Below are 13,565 nucleotides of genomic sequence, written 5' to 3'. Positions count from 1 at the left end.
CTGTCTTCTGCTTCCTTCCAGTTCTCTGCTCTGTGCTGTCCCTCGTGACCCCATCAGTTTGCTCCTACTTGGGCTTTCCTTGTCCTCCCCGTCATCAGTGCTCTGCCAGGATGTGTGGTGCCCGTCCTTCCCCACGGCCGCCCTCGTGCTCTGCGGGGACACACACAGAGACCCACGTCACACGCGTGTTGTGGGCATACACGGCCCCTGGCACAGAGTCGTGGGATAGGTTGGGGTGGAAGGGACCTTAGAGCTCATCGGGTTCCACCCCCTGCCACGGCAGGGACACCTTCCACCGTCCCAGGCTGGCTCCAAGCCCCGTCCAGCCCGGCCTTGGACACTTCCAGGGATCCAGGGGCAGCCACAGCTGCTCTGGGCACCCTGTGCCAGGGCCTCAGCCCCCTCCCAGGGAAGGATTTCTTCTGGATATTTCATCTCACCCTGCCCTGTGGCAGTGGGAAGCCATTCCCCGTGTCCCAGCACTCCAGGCCCGTGTCCCCTGGGAAGAGGGAGGTTTGGAGGGGCAGGTGCCCAGCTGGGCCCATGAGCATTTTCGGCAGCTTTCCTCCCTCACACACACTGGTTTAGGGACACACTCGCCCTCAGGTACGCGTGTCCCAGGACAAAAACCGTGTGTCGTGTGCCCGGCCATTCTGTTCCCGTTTTCCCATGGTCCAGCCAAGGTGGATGGATGGATGGAACCCATGATCAGTGTACGCTGAGAGACCCCCACGCGTGCCCACATCCCTCAGTGTGACTCACGCTCTCTTTAACCACCTCACAGCCTTCCCCTGGCGCTGAAGTTGTTCCTGGTCCCCTCGCAGCACATGGGGAAGGCAGCCCTGGATGTGGAGGCTCTGGGGCTGATGTTCCTGGGCACAGTCCCGGATTGCCCCCAGGGGTTCCTGCTGCCTCAGCAGTGGCCGGGGTTGGGCAGGATCAGATGTGGGACCCCGTGTAGCCGAGGCTGCCCCTGTGTCAGACCCGTGTTTCCCCTCACCGGGGTATGTTCCTGTGTCTGTTTCTTTCTTTTCCTGTTCTTGTCTGCTGCAATGTTCATCACCATCATCTCTTCCTCTTCCTCTTCCTCCTCCTCCTCCTCCTCTTCCTCCTCCCCCTCCTCCTCCTCCTCCTCCTGCTCCTCCTCCTCCTTCTCCTGCTCCTCCTCCTCAGCTCCTCAGCTCTTGAAGACAGTATTAAACAGTACGAGCAGGATCTGGCCAGGAAGCTGTACCAGTCCCGGCAGCGGGCTCCTGCTCCCGGGGCCAGGCCAGCTCAGATGTCTAGCCCAGTGCAGAGTCACGCCTCGAGAATCCCTGGGTCAGGAGGCCAATCCAGGTGTGCACAGCCCCCTCCCCACAGCTGCATGCTCCTGTCTGTGTCCCTGTGCCCCAGCTGGGGCCTCGTGGGGCCGGAGGACGTGGGAGTGGTCCCTGGTGTCCATTGCCCAGAGAACAAGGGGGGATGCTGGGGCTGTCTGATGGGGGAGAAAGGGACAGACGTCTCTGAGGGCTGGACCCACTTTTTCACAGCTATTTCACAGAATCCCGGAGTGGGGTTGGAAGGTTCCTCAAAGAGCATCTTGTTGCACCCCCCTGCCGTGGGCAGGGACACCTTCCATTAGACCAGGTGGCTCAGGGTCCCATCCAGCCTGGCCTTCCATGATCTCCTGATGGCTGAAGAGGGTTAAGGTGCAACACACTGAGCACAAAGGAGAGTCAAGCCCCCGAGGACTGATCCTGCTCGTGTGGTCCTTGCGGTTTTGTCCCCAGCTCCGGTCACTGTCCTGTTGTGTGGCACCCTGGGACCGCCCGCGGCTTCTTAGTGCGTTGATCCATAGCTCTGTGTGTGTGACACACGTGGTCACGTGTGTGTTCTGGGGTGGCCGCCGGCCCAGCTGTCCTCCTGCCCGCCTCAGGGGCCCTGGGGGGCTTCGTCCCACCCATCCGTGCCCAGCCCACGGGTCCTGGCACTGCCCTGCCACACACAGGTGCCACCTGTCCCCTCGCCGACAGGGCGGTCACTGATGGCTTCTTCTCCCCACCCCATTCCGGAGGCAGGATGAAATCACTGGAGCAGGATGCTCTTAAAGCCCAGATGGTTATTGCCAAGTCCAAGGAGGGGAAGAAGCGCAGCACGCTGGAGCAGCTGGCAGAGTCACCGTCGCCCGCCCCGACGCCGTCTCCAACGCCGCTGGAAGGTACTGAGCAGCTCCCCTGCTGCCCCGGGGACACAGGCACTGCTCCTGCAGCTTCACCCGCTCGGAGGCAGAGCTGTGGGAAAGCATTCCCTCCTTCCACCTGGCTGGAAGGTCTCTGGGGGCGTGTGGCGTCTCTCAGCACGTGTGACAGCTCCTCAGGTGGAGGTGAGGTCCCGGGGTGGAAACACAACCAGCATCCTGGTTTTCTGGAAAAGCAGTGAGGAGGTGTTTGTTGGGAGAGCAGAAGGCAGGGTCTGCCCTCAGCCTGGTGTCACCGCGCTGAAATGCTGCTGAGGAGGGAGCTGGCTCGGGGGGTGGATGTCACACGGCCACGCTGTCACTAACTGTGCCCATCTGTCACCTCTTGCAGATTGCAGCCCCAGGAACGTCACGTCCCCGGGAAGGCTGGTATGATACTCTTCTGCTTGCTCTTTTCCCCTTTCCTAAATCCTGGATGCCTTGGTTCCTTGGCTGTGCCTGGGAGCTGTGGGTCCTCACTTGGTCCTTGAGCCAGGCCTGGCTGCGTGGTGCAGGGAGTGCTGAGGGGGTCAGCGGATGGAACTTGGCCAGACTCCTGGCTAGAGGCTCCCCCTTCCCTGCAGCTCCCATGTGACATCTGCTTTCTCTTTCCCTGTTTTATGATGTCATCCTTTCCGTGGTTCTTCACCTCCTTGCTCAGGGAGTTTTCCACCGTGGTCAGAAAGCCTTTCCCCAGGTTCAGAAAGCCTTTCCCCATGCTCACAGGGCCTTTGCCTGAGTTCTGAAAGACTTTCACTTCACTTCAGGGACTTTGGCCCTGTGTTTCCTCAACAGCACTAAACAAACCTCCAGCTGTAACCAGCATTTTCCTTGTCCTGACCCTGAGTAAAAGCCATGGGACAGAACCGCAGGAATTGGTGAGACAGACCAGGGAAAGCAGGTGGGGAGCAGCTGCCTAGAGCGGCCCTTGTCCTGCCAGGTCACACCGTAACACAGCTCTGGACTGAAATTCTGACTCTGCTCCAGCTGTCAGAAATCTTGCCAGGAGTTTCCCCCCAGAAAGAGGTTTCCTACCTGACTTGGTGTGCATTAGCAGTTCACTGGAGCACATGATGTTTCCTCAAGGACTCAAAACCCCTGTCCTGACACCAGGAGAGCTCCCAAGGCAGTGTCCCAGGCGTGCCCCATGTTCCAGGCTCTCTGCAGGCACTCCTGCCTCTCCCTGAGGATGTCCCTCTGCTTCTGCTGTGATCTCTGCTTAGATTGCTCAGCTTGCTGCTGCTTCTCCATCCATTTCTCTCCCCTCACTCTCTCTTTTCTCTTTCTTCCCTTCTGCTGTCCCTTCTAGTCAATGTCTGAAAAGAAGTTTGACTACCGGGAATTTGCTGCTATTCCTTCCTCCAAACCTGTTTACGAAATCCAGGTATAAACTGCATGCTGAGCCACCTTTAGACAGGTCAGGACTTGGTTTGGTGGAAGAGCTGAGGGATTTGGGGAGCCCCTCTGCAGAGGCCTTGCCTGTGCAGGGGCAGTGATACCAGTCGTGCTGAAGACTGAGGGTTTATCGGAGCCAAGTGGAATTAGGAAAGGCTTGGTCAAGATGGTTTTCAAATGAATGACAAAAGCTTGGCAGGTGTAAAACATCTGCCTCTTCACCAGAATGGCTCCTGAAATATTTTTAAGTGAAAGAGGAGTACTAAAAGGGAAGGAAAAGCTACAGAAATGATGGCTAGCAAATGGCAGATCGGAGCAGATGTGAACTTCCAGCTAGGATGCGTCTGGTGTCCTGCCCGAGGAGCAGCTGGGGTGCCTGTTCCCAAGCTGTGGTTCTGCTGTCAGTGAGCTGTGGAGCAAACACCTGGTTCTGAGAGTCAGTGCCATGGTGAGGTGCTTCTCCCTCCTGAAGTGGCCTGTTTCAAGCCGCTCTGTGATGGAATGCCAGCTCTGGAGGTGATCCTGACCCCTGGCCCCTGCTCGGGGGGCCACGGGACCAACCTTGGAGGGCTGGGAGCTGTCACTGCCTGTGTCAGTCAGTCACTGATGGCATTTGTGACAGCTGAATCGAGCAGATGCCCCGTGTCCGAATGGTTTTAGGTGGGTTTTTTAGTTTTATCTGCAGAGCATGAAGCAGATACCCGTGCATGGAGAGGCAGCAAGCGCTGCCACACTGGGCTTCACCTCCCTGTGGGGACACGGACCCCAGCCCAAGGTGTGTCATTCCAAAGGCAGGCTGGCCGTGGCAGAGCTGCAGTTTGAGGATTCTCCGGCAGCTTTACTTTATTTGGTGTCTGTTCTTCACTGGCACCTGTCCCTTGTGGTACTGCTCTGCTCCTGGAAGTCACCCATCCATGGTTTTCTTGGAGTGCCTTGCTCTGGGATGTGCCCCTCTCCAGGGTCTGTCACAGGCGAGTTGGGGGCCTGCTGGAGCCCTGTGGCAGCTCTAGACCACCCAGCTTTCTCCACGTGGAGCACTGGCTCTTCCTATAGCTGAGAAGATGCCTCCAAAGGAGGCTGCACCTCCAAATCCTCAGGCAGTGTCTGCGGGCCTCTCTCAGCAGTGCAGGAATCCATAGAATCCTGGGATGGTTTGTGTTGGAAGGGACCTTAAAGCTCGTCTCATTCCACCCCCTGTCCCACCCATGGGCAGGGACACCTTCCACCATCCCAGCCTGCTCCAGGCCCCGTCCAACCTGGCCTGGGACACTGCCAGGGACAGGGCAGCCACAGCTGCTCCGGGCACCCTGTGCCAGGGCCTCAGCACCTCTAGGGAAAGGTTTCTCTCTCATGTCCAAATAAACCTCCCCTCTTCCAGCTTGAAGCCTTTTCCTTCACTCCTTCCACTGCCTTTTGTGTTCCTTCCCCTCCCTCGTGCACACAGGCCGGGCAGGGGACGCCTGACTCAGGCACGAGGGGCTGGTGCTGGAGTCTCTGTGTCCCCTCTGAGGCAGCGCCAGCGCCCGTGAGGGCAGCAGGGTCTCCGCAGGGTGCAGGAAGGTGGGGAATTACGGGGCACAGGTGTTACAGGTGGGAATGATCACATCTGCCGTTCTCTTCCAGTCGCCTGATGCAGCTGATGACCTCAGATACGTCGATGACCGGAATAACTCAGGTAAGCCCAGGCCAGAGGAGTCGTGGCTGCTCCACTCCCACCCTGCTGTGGTTCCAGTGGCTTCCCCTTGGCTTGTGGAACCCCCCTGAGGACTTCACCTTCTGCTGCTTGAAGCACTGTCCCGTTTTGTCTGTTGTAGAATGAGAACTCCGTGCTCACCGCGTTCACTTTGGGTAGGATATTTGCATTGTGCTCCAGCGATGACTGATCTTTCCAGTGTGGTGTGTTACAAGCATGCCTGGTTTTCTCCAGTTTTGTGTCCTGGAGAAGGGATGTGGCAGGGAAGTTTTGCCCTCTGTCACCTGCTGCAGGTGCATGGTGTGCATCATCCAGGGGCTGTCTTGGGCCCCTTCTGCTGGAACAGGGAATCGTGCAGGTAAATTCATCCCGGGGCAGACTTGGAGCAGTTGGGGCTCCAGTACCCGGACGGCTCCAAGTCACACTCTGTGGGCATGGCCATCTTAATCAGCAGGAATTGGAGGAATTAAATCTGCATCTGGATCTCCGGGCTGTCCAGCTGGGGTGTGTCTGCCTGTCCCCAGCTGCCACAGACACCTGAGACCCTCACCTGAGACACCCGAGACCCTCACCCAGCTGGTTCCAGGGGCTGTAGCAGCACCGTGGAGCTGGGCAGAGCCTGCCTGCTCTGTAGGAGCACTCCTCTTGCCTCTAACAGTTGGTGCTGCTTTGCTTCTACCCATTTTGCATGTTTCATCCCTTTATTTGAAAAAAACCCCAAAAAACCCAGTTCCTTTTATCTTGACAAATCCCTCTGAGTACAGGCTGCATCCCAGACTGCTGACCCATGGCTGAGCTGTTTCCAGAAGGAGGTTCTGCTGTAGGACTCAACAAAAACTTAATTTCCTTGGAGCAGTATTTGTTCTTCATCCCTCAGAGTCATCCTCTGAGCTCTGGGTTATTCTCTTGAGGTTGTTTGTTCAGGCAGTGCAGGGAATTGAGAGGTCAGAGAAGGTCTGGGAGGTACCAGCTGCTGCTTAGGGCTCTCAGACCTCACTGTTGGCTGTCACTGCTCTGTCGGGCCCTCAATGGGATGAAAGCCAGAAAGAAAAGAGTGTGGTGCTCACCGAGCAGGTAACGCACCCAAAGTAATGCTGACATCACCTGTGATGTGTGTGAGGCACAAAAAAAAGCAGCAGGCTTTCCCACATCATCTGGAAAGGGTGGCAGGTGAGGATGCCAGTAGGCTCTCTTGGCGTGGGACCAAGCTCTCCTGGCTCTTTTAGAGCCTCCCATCCCATCCCATCCCATCCCATCCCATCCCATCCCATCCCATCCCATCCCATCCCACTCCACTCTCCCAGGCAGTGCAGCATTCCAGCCAACATAATCAGAATTGTCCTGGGTCATGGAATTGGGGCTTTTGACTCACAGCAATTCTTAAACTTTGTGCTAGCAAACCAACGTATCAGGAGCTCAGAAGACCCAGCTGCGGGGAAGTGTTGGCATCTCACTCCTCCCAGCACGCCCCTGTCCTCTTGTCCATGCGGAAACAGTTCCTTCCATTCTCTGGTCTGATTTCGTGGTCATCGTCTCCTTAATGTATTCAAAAGCCTTACTGCAGGGTTCCCATGGGGCTGTGGAGTTCCTGAACTGCAGAGCAGCGTTTTTAGGGGGGAGCCGAGCTGTGTGTCATCGTCTCGTGGCGTAACTCTTCCACATCACCTGGGGACTTTCGCCTCCCAGTCCTTGAACCTCAGGTTCCAGAAATTGCCCTGACGACCGCGGGTTGCTCCTGTCACTGGAAGCCTGCTTATGGGATGTGAGGAGCTGCTTTTGTCCCTGTGCTCTTTGCCCAGCTGGGCTGCCTGGTGTTTGCAGCAGCTTCCACGGGAACGATGCCTCCTCATCCCGCACCCGGCCTAATTGCTGTGGGTAATGAGCTTTGCACTCAGAGGAACCAAACGTGTTCTCTCTGCCCTCCTGTGGCTCTGATTTACCCCTGTCCAGCCCTTTTAGCCACATCGCTGCTCCAAAGATTTGCATCCATCCTTTCCTGCTCCAGACTTGCATTTCACAGGTTCTTTCCAACCGAAATGCCAACATTTCACACAAGTGGAATCTCTGGATTCACAGCGGTGGCAATGCCTGTGCTTTCCTCCAGTATTTGCTGTTTTCTCTCAGGATGGGAACCATCTAAGTGAGGCCTGTTCAGGATACACCAGGATCTCGTTTGGCTGGAAGTTGGGTTAGGGTTAGACCATGAGAAACAGGGGAAATGAGCTTGTGTAGATGAATATTCTCAATTTTCTGGGCTCACCTGTCGTGGAGGCGTATCTTGAACGAGGTGTTGTACCTGCATCAGCAATGAAATGAGCCTCGGTAAAACTGTCCAGGTTTTCTTTAATCTTCCGTGGGGTGTTGTGATATCAAGTTCCACAATGAGGCATTTTGTTTAATTGCTTCTTGATAACTCCTTTGTGTCTTCTGGGATGCAGTGAGTGACTGTGTCTCACTTGGTCTGTCTGACAGTCACGTCAGCCAACAGAGCAGCAGTTCCCTTCTTCCCAGGCTGGCAAATCCTGGTTCCTCTTCCTGGGAATAATTCCCACACTCCCCTGACCTTTTTTATTTCATCAGCATCTAAGGCAGAGGACGGGACCAGGACTGCCTGCAGTCTGTGCGGGAGGGGAGAACATTCTGAATTGTGCTCTCCCATCTTTTCCAGTCCCTACACCTCAAAGTGAAATGGCACTGCTGGGAAGTTGCCAGTACACACAGGAATCTCTGCCAGTGCCTGCAGAACCATCATCCCACTCAAGGATGGAGCATTTCTTTTATGCAGTCAGGATTCTATTCCTTTTATTGAGCCTAAACGTCATCCAGGGGTGTAAAAATGAACTTACAGAGTCAGCACAAGGTTCTGGCTGACCTGGGCTGTGATGGGAGCCACTGGGAGTGCCAGAAAAGGACACAAAAGAGGAAATGCACAAAGCAATTCCTTCCGGAATTGCTCCAGGCTGCAGCCGTCAGTGGGTTTGCACTTTCTAAGACAGAGCCTTTGATTTTAGAGTTCTCTCTTTCTTGAATCTATTCACATCTGCAGTAAATTGCCCCTTCCATGTGGTTTTACCCCTCAACTGGATGGATCATGATGCACTTTGTTAAAATTGGGCTTCACCTGACTCCCTGATACAGCGTGGTGGCATCAGTGGTCTCTCCTGATACAGCCTTCATCACTCCTCAGGTGCAAGACACTGACCCAGGTACAAGTGCTGGCTGCTGGGTCCCGTGGCAGCACCTTCCTGCCCTTTTCCTGGGGTCTATTTGCCCACCAAAGCTGCCCCACTTGTTTTCAGCAGAGCTTTTTCCCAGGCTACAATCCAAATGTTTTCAAAGCTTTGTGTGCCGTGTGGGGATCACTAAACCTGCATGTCTGGGGGCTCCTTTGGCCCAGGAGGATCCAAAAGGACTGACTTCTCTCTGAGCCGTGGGATTTCCTCCCCCACCCACCCGGGCTGGATTTCTGTCTCCACGTGCCCGTGTGTTGCTTTCATACCTGTGTGCCTTGTCTGAGGATCACTCACCTGCTGCCAAACCCCAGCGTTCTTTGAAGGGGCTGCACAGGCTGGGAGTGCTCAGCCTACAGAAGAGAAGGCTCTGGGCAGCCTGAAGGGGCTACAGGAGAGCTGGAGAGGGAATTTCTGCGTGGGCCTGGAGTGACAGGACAAGGGGGAATGGCTTCCCACAGCCAGAGGGACACAGGGCACAGCTCAGCAGGCTGAGCCTTTCAGCTGGCAGATTTTCATGGATTTCTCTGTTTGAGGTTCTCTGCTGCATCCAAGGGCTTTACAGAGATTTCCCAGGAGCCCATCTGCACTCAAAGCTCATGGGTTGCCTTGTGCCCTCCTGGCCCGTCTTTCCAACAGACACTGGGGTGGTAATTCCCTGCCCCAAGGACCAAGGCTGTCTGTCCACGGAGATCTCATCCCCTCAGTCTTCCTGGTCAGGAATGTCACCTGTCCCTGCGGTCCTGACCTGTGAGCTCTGGTCAGCTCCTCAGGTGCAGCTCCCTGCATCCAGCCGGGCACTGACAGAGGGTGACCCTCACCTCATTTGCCCCTGTCCTTCCCCAAGGCCCTGGATCCTCCCATTCCAACACCTCAGGCACAGGAGCTGCTCCCACCGTGTCTCTGTGGTGCCCATAAGTTCAAAGCCCTCCTGAGCAGCTGAGCCGGTCTGTGACCAAAGATGCTTCTCCCCGTCCCTGACAGGGACCCTCCGCCCCGGGTCAGGGTGGGCCCACGGTCTGGAGAGCAGAAGCGTTCCAGGACACTTGGATTTTCAAATAGCTTGGCACTTGCAGTCACGTGCAGTGAATGATGGGTGTTGCAGGCAGGTGTCTTCTCACACGCGGCACTTCCTTCCCAGGATCCATAATGATCACTGCAATGAGCTGCAGGGCACCAGGAAGTTCTGGGCATGGGGTTTCTGTGAGTGACTCGGACCAGTGCTGCCCCAGTGCCTGGGAATACCCTGGAGCGCTCCCTGAAAGTGTTCCAGGCCAGGCTGGACAGGGCTCGGAGCAGCCTGATCTAGTGGAAGGTGTCCGTGCCTGTGGCAGGGGGTGCGATGAGATGAGCTTTAAGGTTCTTTCCTACACAAACCATTCTGTCTGTCATCCTCTGACAGCCTCAACACCTGCGTTACCTGTGCCAGCTGCGCGCTGCCAGAATCACAGAATGGTTTCGGTGGGAAGGGACTTTACAGATCCCCCAGGCCTTCCCTCTGCCCTCAGCAGGGACTCCTTCCATCAGACAGGGTTGCTGCAAGCCACAGACAGCTTCTCTGGGCAGCCTGTGCTGGGGCCTCTCCCCCTTCACAGGGAGGGATTTCTTCTCCTGTCTTCCCCAACTCAACCCCGTGCTCTGTCTCCAGATGTAAACATCTCCTGTCGTTGCAGTTCCCCGGGAGCAGGACGGGCAGCCAGAGGAGGAGGACACCCTGGGAACACGGGATCCATCGGCACCAGCCCCCTCAGCCCTGGAGGACATGGCCCTGTACAGCAGCAAGCGGAAGCTCCGGCACAGCCGGCGCAGTTTGGAGACCGCTGTCCCCACATAGGTGACCTGGCACGCCTGGGCAATGGACTGGCCTGGCACAGCCCTCCCGAGCCTCCAGTGCTCCCGGGACAGCACCAGGCTGCCCCCTGCCCACAGACTCTGGATGGGACCTGAGCTCCCCGTGAGCTCTGCGGCCAAGTGACTCCTCTGAGGCTGTGAAGCGCCCTCGTTTCTCATCCACCGGTGCACTGGGGCACATCCCAAAACCGGGACAACACTGGACTGACTGCTGGCAGATGGAGAGGAGTGTGGCCAGGACAGTGGGCGGCTTGTCAGCCTGTAAATATTGTGTGTGGGGAAGGGTAGGACAGGGAGAATGTAGGAGTGTGAGAGTGTGTTGGGCTCCAGCTGTTACTGCCTCAACTCGGGTTTTGCAGTGGTTCAAAGGAGCTTCTCCTCTGGTGGGAATCAGGAGGAAGGTCCAGCCTGCCTTTACTCCTGTTTAATTTCCAGTCTTTTGCCAAAAAGCATCTCCTCCCACCTCCTGCACTGTGTCACCTCGCTTCCCTTCGGGAGTGTTTGGGAATGGGAGGCTTGGAGGCAAAAAGAAGAGAAAAAAGAAAAAACCCACCAGAATTCCATCAAAGTGCCTCCCTCTGCCACTGACACTCCGTGCTCAAGGAAAACAGAGCCAGCTCTCTGCACCCGCCTCTGTCCTGGTGGGACGCTGCCCCTGCTGGGGCTTTGCACCGTCCTGGGGACAGCTCCCTCACTGGATGGTGACGTCCCCCTTTGTCACACCGGGTGTGAGCCGTTCCACGAGCACACAAGGGGAGGACTTTCCTCCTGGAGCACTGGGGCTGCACTGGGGCAGGAAGGGCAGGAGCCCACGGCCGTAGCAGGGGTGTAGGGGGTGTGTGACAGCAGCGGGGAGCGGGACAGCCGGGGTAGGACACGGTGGCAGAGGTGGGAGGTGTGACAGCAGGTACCTTAGGTGCGTAGAGTTCAGGAACCGGGGATGGGTAGAATGTGGCATTGCTGGGGTCAGGTTGGGAGTTAGAGGATCTCACAGGTGGGAGATAGTGGTGGGGAGTCCACAGCGTCCATGCGGGCTGTAGGGTGGAGAGGGGTGTCACGGGGTGCCTGCTGTGGGCTGGCAGGGAGCACCACGGAGCTGGACGGGGCTGGCCTGTGCCTTGCAATAACTACACAGTTCCACTTGGCCAGCTCACTGGCCTCGGGCCCCTCTCCGTGGAGGACAGGGAAAAGGCGTGTTTGCCCACGCAAGAGGGAAAAAGGAAAATGAGAAATGGCTGGGGGTGTGAGTCCTGGTTTCCACGTGTGGAACAAGGGCTGTGAGCAGGTTCTGAATCAAGTGAGCTCTGCCAACGTGGAGGTCACAGCTGCTGCTCCCGACTCTGCCATCAGCCTCTGCTGCCACTAGTGAGGGGAAACAACCCTTTTCTTTTTCTTTTCACTGCCTCTGACCGTGAGGAAGGTCCGAGCTCGGCGCAGTCCCATTCCCTGTCCATTGGTGCTCTCTGACTCCCCAGTAAGACCAGGGTTGGACCTTGAGCCTCACAGTGGCTGCGCAGTGACAGGCACATCTGCTTTTACATTTGCTGAAGGAAAGAGCTGGATGCAGTTTTCTGGGTGCAGTTTTTTTTAGTTGAGCCTCTCCTTTCATGCCAAAATCCAGCGGATCATTTTAACTGACTCTGTGTGTTTTGATTTTACGGACCTGTGAAGGGGGAACTCTGATAATCTCACACTGCAGCGCTGCAGCTGCTTCCATCATCAGCAATTTGAGCTTTTCCTTTTTAAATCTAATTTTAGCATTTGCTTTTTAACAACAGCAGTTTTGGAAACAATCCTGGCTGGGTTTTGGTGACTAACTTGTGATTCTTCTCTCCTTTCCCTGTGCGGTACCTGGTGCCAGGCTCTGGATTCTCTCCCGTTCTCTCCCAAGAGACTCCGAGGGAAAATTAGCGCATCAAGACTGTAACTAGTGAAATTTGTACAACCAAAGAAATCTATTTTGTGGTTCAAGGATAATAAAGTTTACTTTACATTTTAGAGCCTCTCGTCACAGTGGTTTGCCCCGTGTGAGGTCTGCAGTTTCAGTATCAACACTGGTGGTGGTTGTTACTCACCGCATGTAGCAGCAAAGACGCTCCCGGTGTTCCTGCTTTTGGGAGCAGAAATTAAAGCACACCCAAATTACTGCCAGCTGTGGGAGTATCAATATCCAGGGATGGGGAAAAAAAACAGTATGAAACACAGGGATACCTGCAAGATCTTCAGTCTTGGCTTTCCTTACTTGGCTGTGTTAAAAAAAAAAAAAAAAAAAAAAAAAAAAAAAAAAAAAAAACCCACTATTTTGCTATTTTGTTTACATTATTAAAGCTTTTAAAAATAGTTTGTTAACATAAAAACCAGCCCCATTTCCTGCAGCTCAGTCAGGTTTTCCTGAGTCTGGTTCAGTGGATGGGCACCATGCTGTGCCACCCCAGGGAAAGAGGAGCAGTCTCAGCAGAGGGTGGGGATTTCCTTTTCCTAGAGCCAGGGTAGTGCCAGACCTCAGCCTCCTCCTTCCATCTGTGTGATGGGAACAGCTGGAAAAGGGCCCTTGGCTGTGCCCCGTGGCACGTCAGGAGCAGCCTCGTCCTTGGTCACCGTGAGGCTCCAGGAGTCTGAACTGTGAGCCCCACGCTGGCTCTGGGCACGCTCCTTCGCTGCATTTCATGTACCTGTTCTCTCCCCACTTCCTTTCCCGGGGCAGGTTTACCACCACCAGGTTTATCTCTTTGTGTGTAAAATTGGCCCCACTACAACCGAACCTTGATTAGGTCATGGGAGGTAGCTGCCCCTTCAGACAAAAGTAAACACAGAAATTGTCTATTTAGGGATATTTCTTTAGGGATTGTTTATGGAGGGCTGGAACTAGATGGTCTTTAGGACCCCTTCCAACCCCAACCATGCAATGATGAATCTATGATTTTGATATAAATAGGAACAGAAATAACCCAGTTCAATATACAGGGAGAATGCAACCATCTCCAAGGTTGCACAGGCAAGGACCAGAGCAGAGCTGGCTGGGTTGGAAGGTTTGCAGCTGCCTGCCACGAGTAGCAGCAGCGATTCACAGCTGGGCTCCGGGAGATGGAGGGGTAGGAGATGTCGGGACACGGCTCCAGGTGTGACCTGCACAGCCTACCCCTCTGATCCTGCCAAACGCAAGTTGTCCTGGTTTCTG

General features: G+C 55.6%; 1 protein-coding gene across 11 annotated transcripts in view; it reads left to right on the top strand.

Moving 5' to 3' along the window:
- The window catches only part of SCRIB (scribble planar cell polarity protein), a 106,233-nt gene extending 93,848 nt beyond the window's left edge, over positions 1-12,385 (top strand). For 7 of the 11 annotated variants that reach the window (XM_066200984.1, XM_066200906.1, XM_066200735.1 and 4 more), the window contains 6 exons: positions 1,174-1,338; positions 2,061-2,200; positions 2,571-2,608; positions 3,528-3,602; positions 5,237-5,288; positions 10,210-12,385. In XM_066200984.1, coding sequence (XP_066057081.1) covers positions 1,174-1,338; positions 2,061-2,200; positions 2,571-2,608; positions 3,528-3,602; positions 5,237-5,288; positions 10,210-10,370 — 631 coding nt within the window. In that variant the 3' untranslated portion in view covers positions 10,371-12,385. Of the gene's footprint in view, positions 1-1,173; positions 1,339-2,060; positions 2,201-2,570; positions 2,609-3,527; positions 3,603-5,236; positions 5,289-5,427; positions 5,462-10,209 lie in introns of all 11 variants that reach the window. The other 4 variants (XM_066200570.1, XM_066200228.1, XM_066200410.1 and 1 more) reach the window with 4 other exon arrangements.
- The last annotated feature ends 1,180 nt before the right edge of the window (positions 12,386-13,565 follow it).

The sequence above is a fragment of the Chamaea fasciata genome, unplaced genomic scaffold, assembly GCF_029207755.1.
Source record: "Chamaea fasciata isolate MVZ Bird 193981 ecotype frontalis unplaced genomic scaffold, bChaFas1.0.hap1 SCAF_1, whole genome shotgun sequence".
In the NCBI taxonomy this organism is placed as follows: Eukaryota; Metazoa; Chordata; class Aves; order Passeriformes; family Sylviidae; genus Chamaea; species Chamaea fasciata.
This window is presented reverse-complemented; position numbering and strand designations above follow the sequence as displayed.